The sequence below is a fragment of the Neoarius graeffei genome, chromosome 20 (assembly GCF_027579695.1).
Source record: "Neoarius graeffei isolate fNeoGra1 chromosome 20, fNeoGra1.pri, whole genome shotgun sequence".
In the NCBI taxonomy this organism is placed as follows: domain Eukaryota; kingdom Metazoa; phylum Chordata; class Actinopteri; order Siluriformes; family Ariidae; genus Neoarius; species Neoarius graeffei.
In genome coordinates this window covers 62,099,093-62,120,042 of record NC_083588.1, presented here as the reverse complement: position 1 = coordinate 62,120,042, position 20,950 = coordinate 62,099,093, and the positions used below count along the sequence as shown (strand labels likewise).

At 47.4% G+C, this 20,950-nt stretch overlaps 1 protein-coding gene across 4 annotated transcripts in view; it reads right to left on the bottom strand.

Moving 5' to 3' along the window:
* Positions 1-304: 304 nt before the first annotated feature.
* The window catches only part of gspt1l (G1 to S phase transition 1, like), a 60,278-nt gene continuing 39,632 nt past the window's right edge, over positions 305-20,950 (bottom strand). For all 4 annotated transcript variants that reach the window (XM_060902147.1, XM_060902148.1, XM_060902149.1 and 1 more), the window contains 3 exons: positions 19,671-19,760; positions 17,956-18,124; positions 305-952 (listed from right to left, as the gene is read on the bottom strand). In XM_060902147.1, the coding sequence (XP_060758130.1) occupies positions 900-952; positions 17,956-18,124; positions 19,671-19,760 (312 nt within the window). In that variant the 3' untranslated portion in view covers positions 305-899. The remainder of the gene's footprint in view (positions 953-17,955; positions 18,125-19,670; positions 19,761-20,950) is intronic.

Here is a 20,950-nt window from a genome sequence, read left to right as displayed (position 1 = left end):
CGGTTCCAGTTTTAGGACCAGCAACCTTGTGGCACCAGTACTAGTCTCCCCCCCCCAAGTTAAGCATAAACTGGTTCTAGATTAGAGAACAGGACCGAGTTGGTGGAAAAGGGGCTACAAGAACAAGCGCTACACACAGCAGCAAAGAGAAAAGTTTGGAGAGTATAGTCATCCTGACACACAAGCCTTTTCATCGCATGGCAGTGACACCCACTGATAAAAATACTACGCTATAATTTGATACGAGAGCATTCCTCATCAGACACACACTGAATCAAAGAAACTCAGTCCATGAAACAGTAAATCTTAGAATTTCTCCAATTTAATATTTTTATTGTCATAGAAGTTTGCTTTAATAACATGTGAGCACGCTCGTGCGCTCTGCAAGAACTCTATGAGAAGAGAAACCAAAGTGTGTGTTTGTGTGTGTGTATAAGCGAAGGGAGACGATACGACCGAGATACTGACGTTTAATAATTTTTCCGGCTTTGACTACTTAATCATTTCAATCAACGTTACTGTTACACAAGCAAACTCTGGTCCACATCTTTATTATAATGGCATCTTCACTGCACACTGTATTCCTCTGGTGGGAAAGAAAGAAAAAGAATGAAAGAAAAAAAAAAAAGAAGACAATAAAACACAACCATCTTCTGTACGTCTGATGAAAGGAGACTGAAAAACACAAAATGGCACTGCTGAGCTCTCAATATGAGAAACATGTGGACCCGATTTCTTTTCTTTTTTTTTTTTCCTTTGCTTAAAAACCAATTTCTTTTTTTGAGCTGGTTCTTCGGGAGGGCGGGAAGGCTGGGAAACGTGTTGCTCCTGCTGCAACACACACCTCTCTTCCGTGTTCGGCTTCTCCACGACGCACACACACTCGCGCACACGGCTTTTCAGTCTTTCTCGGCAACAAGCTTCAACACTTTCCCAATGGCAATGGTCTTTCCTGCGAGAGAGACGGAAAAAGAAAGGAAAATTCCAGAAAGTTTCCATCTCAAGCAAGACAAAAATCGCTTTGAATAAACGTACACACTACTACTATATATAAGTTCAGGGGCAGAGAAGCTAGCTTTGTTAGCTAGTTCACCAGCCAAGTGGTGCGCGGGGGGGACCCCACCCACATCAAACGAACATCAGATTCGCAATTGGACAACTGAAGATTCGGAAAACCAGGTCACATTTACTCCATCCAGAGATGCCTACCCCAAATTTTGAATTTCAGTATTCTTGAAAACATTTTTCAGTATTTTGGAATGACTTTCAGTAACATTAATTTATGCGCATTTCCATTATAAAGAGGTGTATATACCAATACGTTTAACATTTAAATTATTAAAAAGAACTGTTTTGTGTGAATTGAATAAACAAAACGCGAGCAGCCATCTCAACTGAATTTCCACTCAACAAGTTTCTAGAGCATACAATATATCACATTTTTATAAATACAATAGTGTTCCCTGTTTGCAGACATTACGGTTGACTACCAATCATTGGTATTGAATGTAACTCCTCAAAAGTATTATATTATATTGCCTGGCAAAATGTTCTACCTGTTAACGGATTCTAATAAAATTAAAAAAAAATTTCTTATTTCATGCCAAAGAGAGTCCGACATTATCTTAACGTCCCAATATATAAATACTTCAGCATAATGCTTCAGAAGAGACATTGAATAAAATGACATTTATAATTGTATTTAAAACAGTGGAATGATCAATTTTTTGCCACAATCCCAACAGCACTAATCATAAAATTCTGTTTTTGATCAGACTACATGTACATTTGCACTTGCAACACTGAAAAGACTTTGAATTAAAGAAGTACAGCCAGTGTTTGATATTTCAGTGAATAAAAATCAGACATGTAAAAAGAAACTGAATAAGTTTAACTCACATTTCATGGCACTAATTGGCAAGTTCAACTCCAAGCACAGGTCAACCATCACCGCTTCAGCACGGGTCACGTTCCGTGTCTTTTCATCCACAGATTTCGTAAAAAACTGCTGGATACCCCTAGCCTAGTAAACTAGACCCACCCAACTAGCGGCCAAAACTATTTTTGCCTGCGAGTGGGTCTAGCCTCGCACCATAAAAACACCCCGGGCATCAAATCGTGCCCGCCAATCACAACGCAAGGTTTTTGTTTGGATTCTTTGGCCGGGCTTTTGCAGGAGTGACGACAAAGCTGCGCGACGCTGGAGAAAGCGCAACAGGAAAGATGGCTACAGCTAGTGAACAGCGCGCGTTTGACTCCGCTTTGGAATCAGTTTTAGAAGAATTAGACTTGGAGTTTTCGTTGAAACATGAGCAGGAAGAGGCTCTCCGCTCATTCCTTTTCAAGAAGGACGTTTTCGCTGTTTTGCCGACCGGCTATGGCAAAAGTCTGATCTACCAGCTGGCTCCGCTCGTAGCCAAAAGGATGGGGCTAGTTTGTGCAGTACGAAGAATTAAAAAACAGCTTTGAAACATTACTTTTTGATTGTTTCTTATTTTCCCGTTATTTTAAATTTAAGGGAAATTATTTCACCAAACACCACTAAATAAAAACTCTCAAAAACAGTTTAAGCAAACCCTTGAAAAACACTTGAAAAAAATAAGTGTATGTTAAGTATGTGGTACAGACTCCAAACTTGTGGTCATTATCTCCAAACTTCTTAATATCTAGAACCTGTTTATTAATTAATACGCATTTTGAAAAATTATTTATTTCAAGGCCTCCCCCACTGCTTTCTGTCGCTCTGACTACGTCACAGTCACTGTTGCGCTGATTGGTCAGAGCGTTGGCCTATACGCACAGAGACAGTTTGAAAGACAGCAGTTTGTTCCTCCTACCCCCGTTGGAAACGTCTACGGATCGAGGCCAGACTAAATATTCACATTTAGTCTGGCTTGCCAGGCTAGGATAGCCCCAGATTTACTTTCCGCCTGACTCGCCATTTCAGCATACTCCATATGTTTTTTGTAGTTGACATGCCGCGTGCAGTCATCGCGACCACCATGAGTGATGTTAATGTCAGTTCTACACAGTTTGCAGTGCGCGTATCCATTGCTCTTTTGACTGGGTGTAATGCACGGCCATTCTACCGTATCGAAAATAGCACGAACAAATGTGCGGAATCTGCACGTCACACACAGCATGTGCGGAATCTGCGCATGTCACACACAGCATGTGTGGTTGTCGTAAAAATAAATAGGCTGCGGGGCGTCGTGGCTCAGGTGGTTAAGGCGCCATACCATGAATGCGGGCGACCCGGGTTCGATTCCGGCCCGAGGTCATTTCCCGATCCCTTCCCGTCTCTCTCTCTCCCGCTCATTTCCTGTCTCTACACTGTCCTATCCAATAAAGGTGCAAAAAGCCCAAAAAAATATCTTTAAAAAAATAAATAAATAAATAAATAGGCTAGCCGTGAATCGCGCATGGATTGAAAAAGTCGCTTGGACATTTAAAAACAACTCACTGGAATTTAAGACTTTATAATAATTCCGTACAGAATAACACTGTTTGCCGCAACATCGTATTTACATAACTTTTCCCTACAAAATATGGCCAATCCGTACTAGTAGGCATCTCTGTCCATCTTCACCACGCCTCTCCACTGTCGCTTCAGATTCCTGTTCTTGGCTCCTGCTCGAGCTCATCTGCCTTCAGCTTTGACATGCAGCGCGTTCCGAGATGCTTTTCTGCTCACCGCGGCTGTAAAGAGTGCTTATTCAACTTCCTGAAGCCTTCCTGTCAGCTTGAACCTCTGTGACTTCGAACTTCCCTCATCAACAAAGAAAACCGACGCTCACTGGATGTTCTTTTGTTCTCCGCATCATTCTTTGTAAACTCAAGACTGTCATGATCAACAGCTGTAGAAAACGTTCACATGGGCAGAGTATAGTCTCAAAAATGAAGCCACTACAGGTCTAGCTCCAGTATAATTTCTATCCCTGCCCATCCCAATGTGTTTCAATGACAAAATAGCTCCTCTCCCAATCAATTTTCTTGCCTAAACATCGTTAGTTTTCTCCATGTCGATATCTGCACATTTTTAATTTCCCCCACAGAAGTTAGGTTTCAAAACATTATTATTAGTGCTGTCAAAGTTAACACGTTAATTTTGGCGATTAATTTTAAACATTTAATGCATTAAAAAAATTTAACGCAATTAACTATGACAGCTTAACTAAAAGGGGAGAGCCAGAAGGTAACACAGGCATGAGGGGCCCCGGGACATAAAGCAGCAGCCACTACACCGTCAACAAACTCGAGTGAGCAAGCGAGTGGGGACTGACAGCATCCATACATCCCAGTTTACCAAAATATACGACAGACCTGGGCATTTTACGGCCCGCGGGCCGTAAAATGCCCAGGTCTGTCGTATAGTGAAGTCTGCATCAGGGGGCGGAGCCTTTTCTTACAAAGCCCCACTGTTATGGAACAGCCTTCCAAGTAATGTTCGGGAATCAGACACAGTCTCAGCGTTTAAGTCTCAGCTGAAAACATATCTGTTTAGTCAAGCCTTTTGTTAATGGTGTTTCTGAGGTAAAGGTGTAGATCTGGAGGGTCCTCAGACAGAGTGTTTTGGTAAACTGGGATGTATGGATGCTGTCAGTCCCCACTCGCTTGCTCACTCGAGTTTGTTGACGGTGTAGTGGCTGCTGCTTTATGTCCCGGGGCTCCCTCATGCCTGTGTTACCTTCTGGCTCTCTCCTTTTAGTTATGCTGTCATAGTTAGTTGCCGGAGTCCCTGCTTGTACTCGGTGCAATATGTATACTGTTCCTACTTATTCAGGTGACATTGGGCATACCTAACCACCTGCGTTTTCTTTCCCTCCCCCCCCCACCCCAAATCTGTCCCTCTGAGTTCCATGGAGTCAACAGGAAATCTTTTGGTGGAGAGGGTGGAGACCTCGACTGGCTATCGTAGCCTGCAGGGAATCGGCCATCAGACATTCTGTCGCATGTCCCAGACCCGGTGAAATATAACTGAATTGTCTTGGCCAGCCCTAAGGGTCCCATCTGCATCCCATCATTGCTGAGGAGTGTGCTCCCATCACCCAATCAAGCATCCAGCCAGAGCAGGCCATGATATTTTTTACCATATTAACATGCCATTGTTGTGTGTTATGCCTGATGTAAAGACTCTCGTCTCTGTGAGCCTACCACACAGATTTAATACTTGTCATTTTTAGGGCATACCTAACAACCTGTGTTTTCTTTCTCTCTCTCCCCCCCCCAATCTGTCCGTCTGAGTTACATGTTGATCCTGGGATTGAGATGCTGGCCTCTTCTGCCCCTCGGACCTGCTTGATCCATCCTGGTGCCCTGTGTCTGGTCGGAGTTTTATCGCACCGCTCCTGTGAAGGACGGCCCCATGAGGACAGTTGAGGGTTATACCTGTTAAAACTGTTAATGTTATAGTCATGCTGTCTGTTGTTGCCCAAATGAGGATGGGTTCCCTTTTGAATCTGGTTCCTCTCGAGGTTTCTTCCTCATGTCGTCTGAGGGAGTTTTTCCTCGCCACCGTCGCTGCAGGCTTGCTCATTGGGGATAGATTAGGGATAAAATTAGCTCATGTTTAAAGTCATTAAAATTCTGTAAAGCTGCTTTGCGACAATGTTTATTGTTAAAAGCGCTGTACAAATAAACTTGATTTGATTTGATTGACCAGGAGAGACGCATTAGGGCTCGGAGGGCAGCAATTGCGGAGCTTCTGGTGACCAAAAGAGCCCGACCGTACCACCGCCAGCGTCGGCGATTTTGGGTTCGACCTGGACGGACTGCTGTCTGGTGGGAGAATTTCTTCTTTGAAAGGAACAGGAAGACGTTCGTGTTGGCAGTTCTCGATGAGGCTTCTGATTGGCTTGTGTGGAACTGTCATTGCCACCGACAGTCTTGGCGTAGTTTAACAGCTCTTGACAGTGTATTTATGCGGATCAATATAAATGTAATTAAAAAAAAAAAAAACGCAGCTGTGTGCACGAAGTTATTTTGGAAAATGGAGTTTAGAAAATATGCGTTTTTAAAAATACCCGGGTATGTGTAAACAGCACCTTTGTATGAGGATGAGAGGGCACAGCGGGTGAACATGCTTGCGCAAGCAAAGCACATCGCCCTCACGGGTGACCATTGGACGTCTATCAACAACGATAATTATTTGGGCGTCACAGCGCATTTCATTGATCAAGACTGGACTCTGCAGTCGTTTGCACTTACTGTGAGTAAAACCGAGGAGCGACGTAACGTAAACGAACTGGTCTGCCTCAGTAACTGGCTGAGCGTAAAGAAGGACTAAATTATGTCTATGGAGTGAAAAATGTTCAATGTTCTGAACTTGCAACAATATCTTTGCTCATTCTTTTTTGTATTTGCACTGTGCGCATGTGCACCTTAAGCCATTAAAATGGTTTCTGAATTTACATATACTTTCTCTGCGTTTACTCTACATTAATTTGATGATTTTACATAGATATTCAGTCTTAAGTAGAAAAATGCAATTGATTTATTGATAGATTAATCGCGATTAATTACAGAAATTTGTGCGATTAATTAGTTAATTTTTTTTAATCGATTGACAGCCCTAATTATTATACTACATCGTAAGGCAACATGGATACACAGCACGTGCATAGCACCATGTCTGTTCGTCACATATCCTTGACTTCGATGGAAACCTCGATGCCCAATGTTTGCAAAATTAATTATCGCCCCATCTCCAAGCTCCCTTTTTTTTTTCAAAAGTTTTAGAAAAAGCTATACTGTTACAGCTGATTCCTTTTCTGTCCACCCGTAACATACTTGAACCTTTTCAGTCAGGATTCAGATCCCTTCACAGCACTGAAACAGCCCTGCTTAAAGTAACTAATGATCTGCTCCTCACTTTAGATTCTGGTGATAATGCCATTTTGGTTTTACTCGACCTTAGCGCTGCGTTTGACACTGTTGACCACAACATCCTTCTCAGCCGTCTAGACCAGCAGGTGGGCATCAGGGACACTGCTCGTCTCTGGTTCAGGTCCTACCTTAAACAATGCTTCCATTGGCCATTTCTCTTCATCAACTGCCTCTGTCTCCTATGGGGTCCCCCAGGGGTCCATCTTGGGTCCCATGCTTTTCAGTCTCGACATGCTCCCACTTGGTGACATTATTAGAAAGCACATTTCCTTTCACCTTTATGCAGATGATTCTCAATTGTATTTGCCCTTAAAATCTAGGGACTCCATCCAATCTCTCCTTGTCTGTCTCGAAGACATCAGAAATTGGATGGCTAACAACTTTCTCCAGCTAAATGGTGACAAGACTGAAGTCATTATTTCTGGTCCCTCCAAGGCAAGATGCACTACAGTGAACGATTTAGGTCACCTCACTCCTCATGTCACACCCTCTGCTAGAAACCTGGGTGTCTTCCTTGATTCCGATCTCTGTCTTGACAAACAGATTAGCACTGTGGTCAAAAATAGTTTTTACCAACTCAGTGATTTCCCATCTCAAATCCTTCCTATCTCATAACGATCTTGAAATAGTCATCCATGCTTTTATATCACATCACGACTGGATTACTGCAATTCTCTTGATCTTGGCCTCCCTCAAACCTCACTTAGACGTTTACAGCTGGTCCAAAACGCAGCTGCACGTCTGTTAACTGGCACCAGGAGACGTGAGCACATCACTCCCATTCTGGCCTCCTTGCACTGGCTCCCAGTCTTTTTCAGAATACAATTTAAAGTCTTATTTGTTTTTAAAGCACTCGGTGGGCTGGCCCCAGCCTACATTAATGACCTTTTACAGCCCCACTCAGTCCAAAGGTCTCTAAGATCCTCTAACACAGGGCTTCTTCATGTACCTCGCTCGCAGCTGAAGCAGAGAGGTGACAGAGCTTTTTCTGTTGCTGCTCCACGCCTCTGGAATCAGCTCCCACCGGACATCAGATCTGCTCCCTCCATCTCTGCCTTTAAATCTAGGCTAAAAACTAGGGCTGTAACAATATGCGTATCGAAATCGCGATATGCAGAGCCACGATCCGTGTCGCGATACAAGAAGGCAGAATCACGGTACACCCTTTCAAACTTCTCCTCAGCCCAAAAACAGAGGTGCTTCCAAACTTCAATTTATGAATACTTTACTTTTTATTTAAATTACATTTTAAACTTACTTAAATTACTTTTATTTTTTATATCTATTAGTAAGTCGTTTTTTCGCCGACCTGCGACAATCTTCTGCGAGTCATGCAACGTCCACACTCGCCACTGGCAGAGCATTCATTTCTTTTAAGCAGTCGCCATTCTGGTTGCGACGCGGGGAGCGAATCTGTAAACAAGCAGCTCATTGGCTGGCTAGGTGTGCCACAAACCAATCACAATCACTTGACCAGAAAGGCATGCAGTGTTGCCAGATTGGGCGGTTTTAGACGCCTTTTGGCTGGTTTTGAACATATTTTGGGGTGGAAAACGTTAGCAGTATCTGGCAACACTGAAGGCATGTCTGCTTGGGCGGAAGCCTTCTGCGGCAGTTACATTTTGACACGCGAGCAATGTTTCACCATAAAAATTCCGTAATTTCCATCTGTTTTCCGCGATCACAGAAAATCATTGGCCCTATGAGAGTGAGACAGTGAGAGAGCCACCCCTATACCCCCCCCCCCCCCCCAAAAAAAAATCTTAACGGATTTACACGATTTGGAAAAATGACTTTTTCAGAACCGAAAAAAACAGCGCTTCCGGCTCAACAGTATTATTTTGAGAAATAAAACAATCTTTGGATATACATTTGTTCATTTTTGCATACATATTACTCATTCTCTGCAGTGGTCTGAATTATTTGTTATTAAATAGTTAATGTAAGTAAGTAAGTAAATATTAATAAGTCAAATTTACTACTTTAAAAAAACATTTTTTTAAAAAATCGTGGGTGTATCGAATCATGGGTCAAAAATCGCGATACGAATCGAATCGTGAGTTGGGTGTATCGTTACAGTCCTAGTAAAAACCCATCTCTACTCCTTGGCCTTTCCCTAACCATCAGCTTATTGTTATTATTATAGTTTTATTTTATTTTTTTATTTTTCTTTTTGATCATTTGTCTTTTAATACTGACCCCGTACAGCACTTTGGTCAGTGTATGCTGTGTTTAAATGTGCTATGCAAATTAAACTTACTTACTTGCGAGTGACGTCAAAGCAAAATAGAAACCCGGATGTCGGCCATGTTGGTGGATATACAAACGCGAGGTCAAGCAACATTTCATACAAAACAGTCCCGCATGCACAACTCTCTCTGTTTTTCCACTGCTTTAAGCGTTCTTTTAGCTCTGCCATCTCTTTTTGTGCTGTATATGGTCATGGTCACAACAGGACTCGTGACCGTGACACATTCCGATTTTTTAGAATTCCGTCCGTGATTCGGAAAGAGCGTGAGGAAACTCTGAGACGTAGTACGGAGAGGAGAAGAGCGCGGCTGAACATCCACAGGGCTGATCTAACAGAGACTAAAACCAAAACAGCTCGTGTTTGCAGTGATCATTTTATCTCAGGTGAGATTCAAAAGCTCTCTCGATAATATCATGGAAGAATTTTATTTCGTGTTGTTAGAATTTTGCTATAAAATGAGCGTTCTATTTCGTTTCTACTGACCGCCAGAGGCGGTGCTTTCAGCACATGGATATCCATCACACGAACGTGCAGGTCGAGTAATAGTAACAACAAAGTCACGTGTGACCTGGGTGACGTCACCCCGTGACCCCGGCATAAAAGACCGGTAAACCCAGGAAGTGACCTCTTACATCTTCTCGCGTTTGCAGGTTGCGAGTTGGGTTGAAATTTGGACAAAGCGCTGAGGTAGTTTCGTTACCCGTAGGGTTGGGGCTGTGCTTATGCACCCTCCAAGAAACTGCGCTAAGTCCACCAACTCTTGTCGTTATATTCGTATTGATTTATTACTCCGTAAGCTGAGCGCTCTCGCTCGGTGGAGTTACCTGATTAGCCCTCCGGGGCGGTGTCCTCACCGCTGGAGGCCGGCTTGTTTTCGCTTCAGGTAAGCGGGTTTCATTATTTAAATTAAAGCGGCGTTCCTCTCGCCGCTGTTTATCAGTTCTGCGGCGCTCGGCGCCTATCCTTGTTAATATTATTAACCACCTTGTTTTGTGTAGCCTCGCCACCGGCCTGTTCACAGGCCGGCTGTCTTGTGTGTTATATTCGTATTGATTTATTACTCCGTTAAGCTGAGCGCTCTCGCTCGGTGGAGTTAGCTGATTAGTCCTCCGGGGCGGTGTCCTCACCGCTGGAGGCCGGCTTGTCTTCATTCAGGTAAGCGGTTTTCATTCATTTAATTTAAAGCGGTGGTTCTCGCCGCTGTTTATCAGTTCTGTGGCGCACTGCGCCTATCTTTGTTAATATTATTAACCGCCTTATTTTGTGTAGCCTTGTCTCCGGCCTGCTCACAGGCCGGCGGTCTTGTGTTGTATTGTTTGTTACTCCGTTAAGCTGAGCGCTCTCGCTCGGTGGAGTTAGCTGATTAGTCCTCCGGGGCGGTGTCCTCACCGCTGGAGGCCGGCTTGTCCTCGTTCAGGTAAGCGGTTTTCATTTATTTAATTTAAAGCGGTGTTCCTCGCCGCTGTTTATCAGTTCTGTGGCGCACTGCGCCTATCTTTGTTAATATTATTAACCGCCTTATTTTGTATAGCCTTGTCTCCGGCCTGCTCACAGGCCGGCGGTCTTGTGTTGTATTGTTTGTTACTCCGTTAAGCTGAGCGCTCTCGCTCGGTGGAGTTAGCTGATTAGTCCTCCGGGGCGGTGTCCTCACCGCTGGAGGCCGGCTTGTCCTCATTCAGGTAAGCGGTTTTCATTTATTTAATTTAAAGCGGTGTTCCTCGCCGCTGTTTATCAGTTCTGTGGCGCACTGCGCCTATCTTTGTTAATATTATTAACCGCCTTATTTTGTGTAGCCTTGTCTCCGGCCTGCTCACAGGCCGGCGGTCTTGTGTTGTATTGTTTGTTACTCCGTTAAGCTGAGCGCTCTCGCTCGGTGGAGTTAGCTGATTAGTCCTCCGGGGCGGTGTCCTCACCGCTGGAGGCCGGCTTGTCCTCATTCAGGTAAGCGGTTTTCATTTATTTAATTTAAAGCGGTGTTCCTCGCCGCTGTTTATCAGTTCTGTGGCGCACTGCGCCTATCTTTGTTAATATTATTAACCGCCTTATTTGTGTAGCCTTGTCTCCGGCCTGCTCACAGGCCGGCGGCCTTGTGTGTTGTATTCGTATTGATTACTCCGTTAAGCTGAGCGCTCTCGCTCGGTGGAGTTAGCTGACTAGCCCTCCGGGGCGGTGTCCTCGCCGCTGGAGGCTGGCTTGTTGTCGCCCAGGTAAGCGGTTTTCATTCATCTAAATTAAACGGTGTTTCTCACCGCTGCTTATCAGTGCTGTGGCGCACGGCGCCTATCCTTGTTAATATTCCCGACCACGGGTGTGTTCGCCCGGTCGTTTTTCATTACCGCCTGATTGTTTATTTTGGGCTGCTTACTTGGGGTGTTCTCGCCCTATTTTTTAAGTTCCCTTCTGCCAGCCAGGCGTCATGGACCTCTCTCTCGCTGCGCCAACTGCCGGTCCCCCTCGAACCGGAGGACGGCCACCGCGAGTGCCCCTCATGCCTGGGTATTGATCACCTGCGGCAGGGGCTGACGGACATGGCCTGCGCAGACTGCATGTGCCTGGGCGTGGCTGCGCGGACCGCCGGGCTGGCTCGGCTGGATTCTCCGTCTGACATCCCCCGGGCCTCGGGGGGACAGGACACGGTGTCGGCTGCAGCAGCGGGGCCCAGCAAGCGCCGTGGGTTCCCCCACACGTCTTCGCTTTTAAGGTGAAAAAGAAGCGCTCGGGCGATTTGGCTCAGAAGGTGGAGGTGATGTCCACCGAGCTGGAGGAGATGAAGGCCCTGCTGGCGAATCTTCAGCCTCCGCCACAGGGGGCAGTGTTCCCGCTGCAGGGCCCTGGCGGCAATGCAGGACACCCCTACCTATGGTCCGGCCTGCTCACGGGCCGGCTGTCTTGTGTGTTATATTCGTATTGTTTGTTACTCCGTTAAGCTGAGTGCTCTCGCTCGGTGGAGTTAGCTGACTAGCCCTCCGAGGCGTGTCCTCGCTGCTGGAGGCCGGTTTGTTATCGCTCAGGTAAGCGGTCTTCATTCATTTAAATTAAAGCGGTGTTTCTCGCCGCTGTTTATCAGTTCTGTAGCGCACGGCGCCATCCTTGTTAATATTCCCGACCACGGGTGTGTTCGCCCGGTCGTTTATTTTTTATTTCCGCCTGATAGTTTATTTTGGGCTACTTACTTGGAGCGTTCTCGCCCTATTTAAGTTCCCTTCTGCCAGCCAGGGGTCATGGACCCCCAGACGCTGGAGGGGACGAGCGCGGCATCACGGGAGCTGTGTGACGCGGCTCCAGGCCTTTGCCTACTCGTCGCGGGAACTGGGCCGGCTGATGTCGTATCTCACCCTCGGCCGCCAGCAGATATGGCGGGCACAGTCCCCTCTGGCCGAGCCCGACCGGCGTGTGCTGCACTCTCTCCCTGTTGTCCCCGGGGAGCTGTTTGGCGAAGCCACTCAGCAAGCCCTGGATCGGAGTGCCCAGGTCATCTAGGCGTAACAGCAGTTCGCTGGCCCCCGCCAGGCCCACCACCATGGCAATGCTGCCCAGTCCTTCAGGGGGCCCACACCGACTCTGTCTCGGCCACGCACCCGCCAGGAGACCAGACGGGTTGATGACTTTCGCCACCCCACCACCTCCCGGACCCGCGGTGCCGCCCCCTACACCCAGTCCACTCCTCGTCGCCCCCATGGTGACCGACGGGGGCGCTCTGGACGGCGCTGATATCAGCGCGCCGGCGGTCGGCCACTTTTCCAGCGAACAGCTCCAAAGCTGGAGAGCGTTGACCCCTGGGTGCTGGTGACCCTCACCGAGGGTTACCGCATCCATTTCTGCCGCCGTCCACCACGTTTCATGGGGTCAAACACCACCGTGAGCCATCCGGGGAAGTCCCTCGTCCCCCGGCAGGGAATTGCCACCCTCCTGGAGAAAGGAGCAGTCTCTCCCGTCGACAGGCAGAGACAGCAAGGTGGGTTCTACTCCAGGTATTTTCTGGTTCCGAAGGATGGCGGTATCCGCCCGATCCTCAACCTGAGGTCCCTCAATTCCCACTTGAGGACCATGAGGTTCCGCATGCTGCGTACAGTGGATGTCTTACACCACATCCAGGCGGGCGACTGGTTTGTCACCTTCGACCTGAAAGACGCCTACTTCCATGCTCCCATTGTGCCACACCACAGGCAGTTCCTGCGGTTTGCCTTCGAGGGCCAGGCTTTCGAGTTCAATGTTCTGCCCTTTGGGATACCGCTGGCACCCCGTGTGTTCACCGGATGTGCGGCAGCGGCATCGGCACTACTTCAGGCAAGGGGTTTGCGTGTCCTGCCCTACCTGGACGACTGGCTTGTCTGTTCACGGTCAGCAGCTCAGGCCCGCACCAACATCGCGACTGTGCTCTCGCATGTCGTAGAGCTGGGGCTCAGGGTGAGTTACAAGAAGAGCTCGCTGGTGCCCAGCCGGGAGACGACTTTCTCGGGCATGCACCTGGATTCGAGGTCGTTGATGGTAACTCCCTCCCAGACCAGGATCCACAACATCCGCCTACTGCTTGGCCGCTTCGGACGGGGTAGGTCACTCGCCCTGAAGACCTTTCAGCGCCTGCTGGGCATGCTTACGGCAGCCTCCTCTCTGGTCCCGCTGGGACTTCTGGACTTATGCCGCTTCAGAGGTGGTTCAACGGTCTCCACCTCCACCCGGTGCTGCACGGGCGCAGCACATCAACGTGCTGGAGCTACGGGCTGTGTTCCTCGGCCTACAGCACTTCCTCTTAGGCCTGACCGGCAGACACGTTCTGGTGCGGACGGACAACGCTACGGTAGTGTACCACATCAACCACCAGGGAGGCACAAAGTCCCTCCAGTGCTTGGAAGTGGTTGGCCAACTTCTGCGATGGGCCCATCGACATCTCTTGAGCCTGTGTGCCATGTACTTGCCAGGCACTGCCAACAGGGCAGCAGATCTGCTGTCCCGCCAGGACCCCGATCCCGGGGAATAGAGATTCAACCCAGCGGTGGTTCTCGCCATCTGGGAACGTTTTGGCAGGGCAGAGGTGGACCTCTTTGCCTGCCAGGAGTCGACATACTGCCCTCTGTGGTTCAGCCTCCATGGCCCCAGTCCCCTGGGCCAGGATGCGCTGGCGCATGCTTGGCCGAGGCAACTGCTGTATGCCTCCCCCCCTCTGCTGCTGATCGTGCCAACCCTACACAGGGTTGCGATGGACCACCACGGGCTGCTGCTTGTCGCCCCCCCCGGTGGCCGGGCAGAGTGTGGTTCCCAAGTTGCTGCAACTTCTGAACGGCGACCCCTGGTGCCTGCCAGTGGGGACTGACCTGCTATCACAGCTGGGAGGGCAGATCTGGCACCCGGATCCAGCCCGTCTGCAGCTCTGGGTATGGCCGCTGAAGGGCCGGACCCCCTGCGAGGTCCTTGTGAGCCGGCAGTGGTCAATACCATTGCAAGCTCTCGGGCACCCCCCACCAATGCCCTCTATGCCAACAGATGGAGGCTTTTCTCCAACTGGTGCTTAACTCGGGGGGAGGAGCCTACATGCTGCCCCCTGCCGACCATTTGACTGTTCCGCCAGTCTCTGCTTTGATAAGGGTCTTATCCCTGCCACCATCAAGGTCTATGCAGCTGCCATCTCTGCTCAGCATGCCAGAGTTGGGGGAAGGACCGTGGGGTCCCACGCCTTGGTGGCACGTTTCTTGAAGGGTGCTCTCCGGTTGAGACCCCCCCGACGGAGCCGGGTACCCACATGGGACCTTCATTGGTGCTGCAGGCTCTCTGCGACGCACCGTTCTGAGCCCCTGCTCACGGCAGACATTTCATGGCTCTTCCTGAAGACTGCTTTTCTTCTGGCCATTACATCGATGAGGCGCGTCGGGGAACTACACGCGCTGTCAGTCAGTGGGGAGTGCCTGCAGTGGCACTCCGGCGACAGTGGGGTCACCCTGTGGCCTAACCCCTCTTTCCTCCCAAAGACCCTCTCTGCTACCTTCGTCAACCAGCCCCTTAGCCTTGCGGCGTTCGAGGCGGGCCATGGTGAGAGGTCGGAACTTTTGTGCCCAGTTCGCGCCCTCAGGGTGTACGTGTCGCGTACAGAGGGCTTCCGTAGGAGTGACGCCCTGTTCTGTGCCACACAGGACCGTCGAGGGGTCTGGCGCTCTCTAAGCAGAGGCTATCCAAGTGGATAGTCGAGGCCATGTTACATGCCTACAGGCACAGTGGCTTCCCGATTCCTCCGGCTGCCAGGGCGCACTCTGCACGGGGCGTGGTAGCCTCATGGGCATCACTGAAGGGCGTGCCCCTTTCAGACATATGCAGCGCAGCCTCCTGGGCTTCCAGCTGCACCTTCACCAGGTTTTACCGTCTTAATGTCGTCCCACATAATCCTGTGGCGACGGCTGTCATTCCAGGCCCGTCGCAGCAGCACTGGGTACGGGTAGGCACTCCTCATGACCTGGTTGGTATTAGTCATCCATGTGCTGAAAGCACCGCCTCTGGCGGTCAGTAGAAACGAAATAGAACGAGGGTTATGTATATAACCGCGGTTCTATGAGTTTCGGATGACCGCCAGAGCTTGGCAGTCACTCGGAGTGTACACGAGAAGATTTGCCAAGAGGTCACTTCCTGGGTTTACCGGTCTTTTATGCCGGGGTCACGGGGTGACGTCACCCAGGTCACACGTGACTTTGTTGTTACTATTACTCGACCTGCACGTTCGTGTGATGGATATCCATGTGCTGAAAGCACCGCCTCTGGCGGTCATCCGAAACTCATAGAACCGCGGTTATATACATAACCCTCGTTCTCTCTTGTCGTGGTTCACTCAGTCGTTGGTATAATTTTAACACGTGTATTACCATTTCGCTTCTAGGAGTGTTAGCAAAATTATACGATAGAAACAATCCAGACTGGGCACCCACTCAGAAAACGGGCTATGCTTCATCCAAGGTCAGACTTGATTCTTCGGCAGCCAAACCAGATAGAACGCGATATCTGGGTACTCGATGGTTGGTAGAAGCAAATCATCTTCAGAAAAGTCTGACTTTTTTTTAAATCATATGGGTCAAAACCCACACATATCCATCTTCTCTTTGTATCAAATCTTCACTCAAGCGTTCAAATCTTGGCAATACTGAGAAAATTCAGCATTGTTCAGCGTTCTGGCTGCCGCTTCTCACCAGAGCTTTTTTTTTATTTTATTTTTCTATTTTCATTTTATTTATTTATTCATTTTTTCTGTGTGTTTGTGTAGTTTGATGATGTTTGAGTGTTTTGTCCGCCGGTTGTGGTGTAGCTCTGGACCCAGTTTTGGGCGTCGGTTCCCTCCAGGCCTTGGTTCGCCGTGGGTGATGCCTGCGCTCCCAGCTGTGGACTGCAGTGAGCCTGTTGCTCATTTTACATCGTGGTTGTCCAGCGCTCTGCACTTTAGTGTTTGACATGATGTTCCGAGCGATGTTGCTCGGTGGTGTCGTGGCGGCTGTGCAGGCGGTTTGGGACACACCAGCGCTCTGCGTGGCGGAGCTTCTCTGCTCGCTTTGTGGATCCATGGCGTGGTGTTCGAGCGATGTTGTTGACAGCGTCACGGCGGTGGTGCTGGAGATGTGGGACTCGTTTTCGTGCGCCTTTTGGTGGGGCTGTGGCTGCTACACCACGGGAATTACATCCTGACCCCTACTTGGTGGACTTTTTTTTAATTTTTTTTTCCTTGTCTATAATTGTAAAGCGTCCTTGGGTTTCTTGAAAGGCGCTATATAGGGGGCGCCGTGGCTCGGGTGGATGGGGCGCCATGCCGTGGATCCGGGGACCCGGGTTCGATTCCAACCCGAGGTCATTTCCTGATCCCTCCCCGTCTCTCTCTCCCGCTCGTTTCCTGTCTCTACACTATCCTATCCAATAAAGGTGAAAAAGCCCAAAAAAAAAAAAAAAAAAAAGGCGCTATATAAATTTAACTTATTATTGTTTACAGACACGCTTTCAGCGGCTGCCATCCGAGTTGCTTTGTTTATCCACCATCGTGGCGGACGCTCATGACGTAGCACATTTTGATCACGTGGTTGCAAGTCACCTATACAAGGGGCTTCGTTTTAAACAAGGCTAGTTTAATTACGCTAGCTACCCAGCCATATAGCGACCTTGACAACAATACATCGGTATTAACGACATCCGGCCAGAAAACTATTGAAATTTGTGCAAAAGCCATTTGTTCATCAGTGAACATGTACCCGAATACATCCAATAACGTTAGGATATCAAGGATTTAAGTCGGCTAGTTAGTTTACAGTGAGCCCGGAATAGCCACTTGTCCCAAATGATGAACGGGTAACAATCACAGGAACGTCAGTGAATTTCCAGTTCATGCGATACACGTTCTTCCGAGACGCATCTGTATTAATGAAATATCTCCAGCTGAAGTGATTTAAGCTCTCTGAATGGATGTAAAGAGAATGAGCCCATATTGGTTTGCTCCCTTCTACCACTTTACATTAGGAGAATGGGGCGGGGCCTGTCAAAAGGACCAGGCGTACCTGACTAACTCATCTCTATGACAGCAGCAGAAAGTCCATATTGCGCAGACTCCGCCTCCAAATTTAATGGCGCAAGTATTTTAGCTTCGTTTCTATAAAACTCATGTTTTGTGTTTTGAGTGAAAATACCACAGAGATCAAATTTCTCCTCATTATGATCTTTGATGCGAGCGTCAAGCTGAAGCTCTTGACCTGTACCTGCGTAATCATCTCACACTGCACTGATGATTGGATAGTCGCGCAAGTGTTCCTGATAAAGTGGCTGGCGAGTGTACCGTGTATACGCTACACACACGCAGTACCAACCTTCGTCCCTCAGGGTGAATCGGCCCATCTGAGGGAAGTCTTTGAATGTCTCGAGGCAGATGGTCCCGGCGGTTCGGAGGCGAGCGATGCACACTTGGTCCTGTTTGACGAAGCGAGGTCGCGTCTTGCTCTTCTCACCCGTCTTTTTGTCCACCAAACAAATTAAGGCCTGCACAAAACACAAGCACTGAAATTAGGGCTGTGCCGATAGACGATGACATCGTCCATCGACGATGGTGGTCATCCATCACGATGGAGAGCCACCATCGTGATACCACGCCCCCTCCTGTCATAAACATGCATATACGGTATCATCTGGGCCTATTTAACCTAAAAAGTTAGTTTTTTGTTAGTTTAGTTAGTTAGTTTTGTTTAATATATAAATATACTATATAACATATAATTATATATAAATACATAATTATATAAATCATTATAAAGTAATATCCTATTACCGCTTGTTCACGTAGGCTATGGTGCAGGGACGTGCTAGTGAACATAACATGTGGTTACACAAATACAGTATGCTACTAATAATAAATTTTGACTTCATTTTTTAGCCTACACTATACTTTTAATGTAAAATTTGTCATGTTGTTCAAACAAATAGCCACTATTAACGACTTCAGTCGGGAAATATTGCACCTTATCAAACGGCAGTGAAGCGCAGACTTCGGCAGAAGTCAAATAACTTTAATCTGGTAAACAAGCCTACTTTCAGACACAGAATGGTCCACTCTAAGCCATAATGTCAAACCAAATGGAAGAATGAAGGTGATTCTGACAAATGTAAAGACAGTAAAAAATAAAAACAATATTAAATCATGATTTTAAAAGCTGGTGCAATAATCCAAACACTAATAAACTGGAAAAATTAGCGCGTTCAAGTGCGCACTAAAGGCCGAAACGCATCTTCAATTGATATGGTGTAAATAAACAGTGAGTAATAGCTTAAGTGTAGTTTCTTCTCATAGTTTGAATACTAGTCTTTCATTGTTAGAGCAGATTAATATCTTGCCGTGATCAGTGAGTGCTCGGGGAGGTTCATTTCCACCTGCGCTTTGCGCAGCTCATTTCTCCGAAGCCAGCTGTGCGCAAACACAGTGTTGACTGCTCGGCAAACTCCAAACGCTCGGTCTGTACTGGCCCTCTGTTGCGCAAGCGAGTTGGTTATGGCCAGGTTCAAATTGTGCCCAAAACAACTTAACCACGGCCATTTCAATTGCCTGATGGCTGTGACAATATTCGCCCCGTTGTTATACAGGCGATCTTTTTCTCCTCTATTTTCCATTCCGCAAGTGTCTCGCGCAATGCGTCTTCTAAATTGTCCGCTGAATGTGTCTCTGGCATGGAACTCGTTTGCAGGCATTTGGACTGCATTGCCCACTCTCGGTCCACATAATGTACGGTAGCTGACATATAGGGCATCATGTTGCAGCTGGACCACATTATCAAGGCCAAATATTCCACATCACCTAGCGCTTTTTTTTCTTTACGTGCCAAAGCCTCGGATGACTATCTAATACTTTTAATAATAATAATATTTAATAATGTGGTATTAAAATCCCCCTCCGCCCACGATATGATCTTCCATCACGATGTTTGCACTGTAAACATCGTCGATGCCAATTAAGGGGACATCGCACAGCCCTAACTGAAATTCTGCCTGTACTTAACTTCATTTGAGAACCTGTACTGCTTTTTTTTTTTTTTACCGTGATCTGAACTTCCTCAATGCAGGTGTGAATGTGCAGGACTGCGTTGTAGCCCGGGCAGATGATGGACTTGTGTTCAATGATGACAATCTGAAAAGAAAAAGGAGGGAAAAAAAAAAAAAGCTTTAAAACATGCACATACAAAAATAAATGAAAGGACACAGGATACGGACTTTACATAATGCACTTACTTTGATAAAACCCAAATTACGATGCCAGCTCACCATTCCCACAGTCCAATTTCACTGTTTTTGTTTACGTGACTGCTGCTCCGCTAGCTCTCATCTTGTGCGCTCACCTAGCTGAGCACCGAGCCATAAAGGTGACGTATGATACCCCTCCCCCGAAGTTAACACAATTCCCTGAGGTGTCAACGAAATGTCTGCGGCATGCTTTGGTCAAAATACCACAAGGATAAAGCCTCACAGCTCCCTCATCACTCTGTCTAAAAGAGGAACTGAAGTCATTTTTAAACTTGCTTTATTTCTTAATTAACGTGTTATTCAATTACGTTTTCGGTTTTATTAACCGTATATCGTGACTCGTATCGGCATATTATATTACACTTATCTGCCTGTTCGGTTTTTAGCCATGTTGAATGTAGCTCGTTTGGTCCACAGCAGGCGTCGCTTATCTGCGCGATCTTCACAAAACTTGTTCAAGACTTCAAATGTTTAGTGTCGGCGCCGCCATTTTGAAAACTGTTTACACAGCGGCCAGATCGCCATATCATTCCAATTTAGATTAATTTCGAGATTTGCCAGCTTCATCAGTGATGGAGATTATTCCATACGACTTCAAACCAATGTGGAATAGAGAAGAGTTGGAAAGACGACGGGATAAGGACGAGTCCGTCGCGCTGGTGTTTACGTCATTACTGGCACACAATTAAAACGTGCCAGATCAGGCGGCTGGTGGGTTTTCAAAATAATAAATACATATTATACTGAGCGTATTTCCAACATAATCCTCACTAAGGTTTCGGACAGCACTACAAAATGGCGTCCACACTATATAGTGAGTAGGGAGCGATTTCAGACACGGACATCTTTCGGCTCGATTACATCAGCATTCGAAAGAGGGCGCACGCATCTTTTCACAACGTTGGCAGATGTTGGTGACTTTACTTTACGGTTTTACTTCCGTCCTACAATGTCTCGCACAGGTCTCAACGAATCTCGTTTACGGACATTGCTTTGACATATGGACTGAAATATGCTCTGTAATATATCAAACACTCATAACTCGCTACAGCAGTGACAAAATAGCTCTCAAAAATG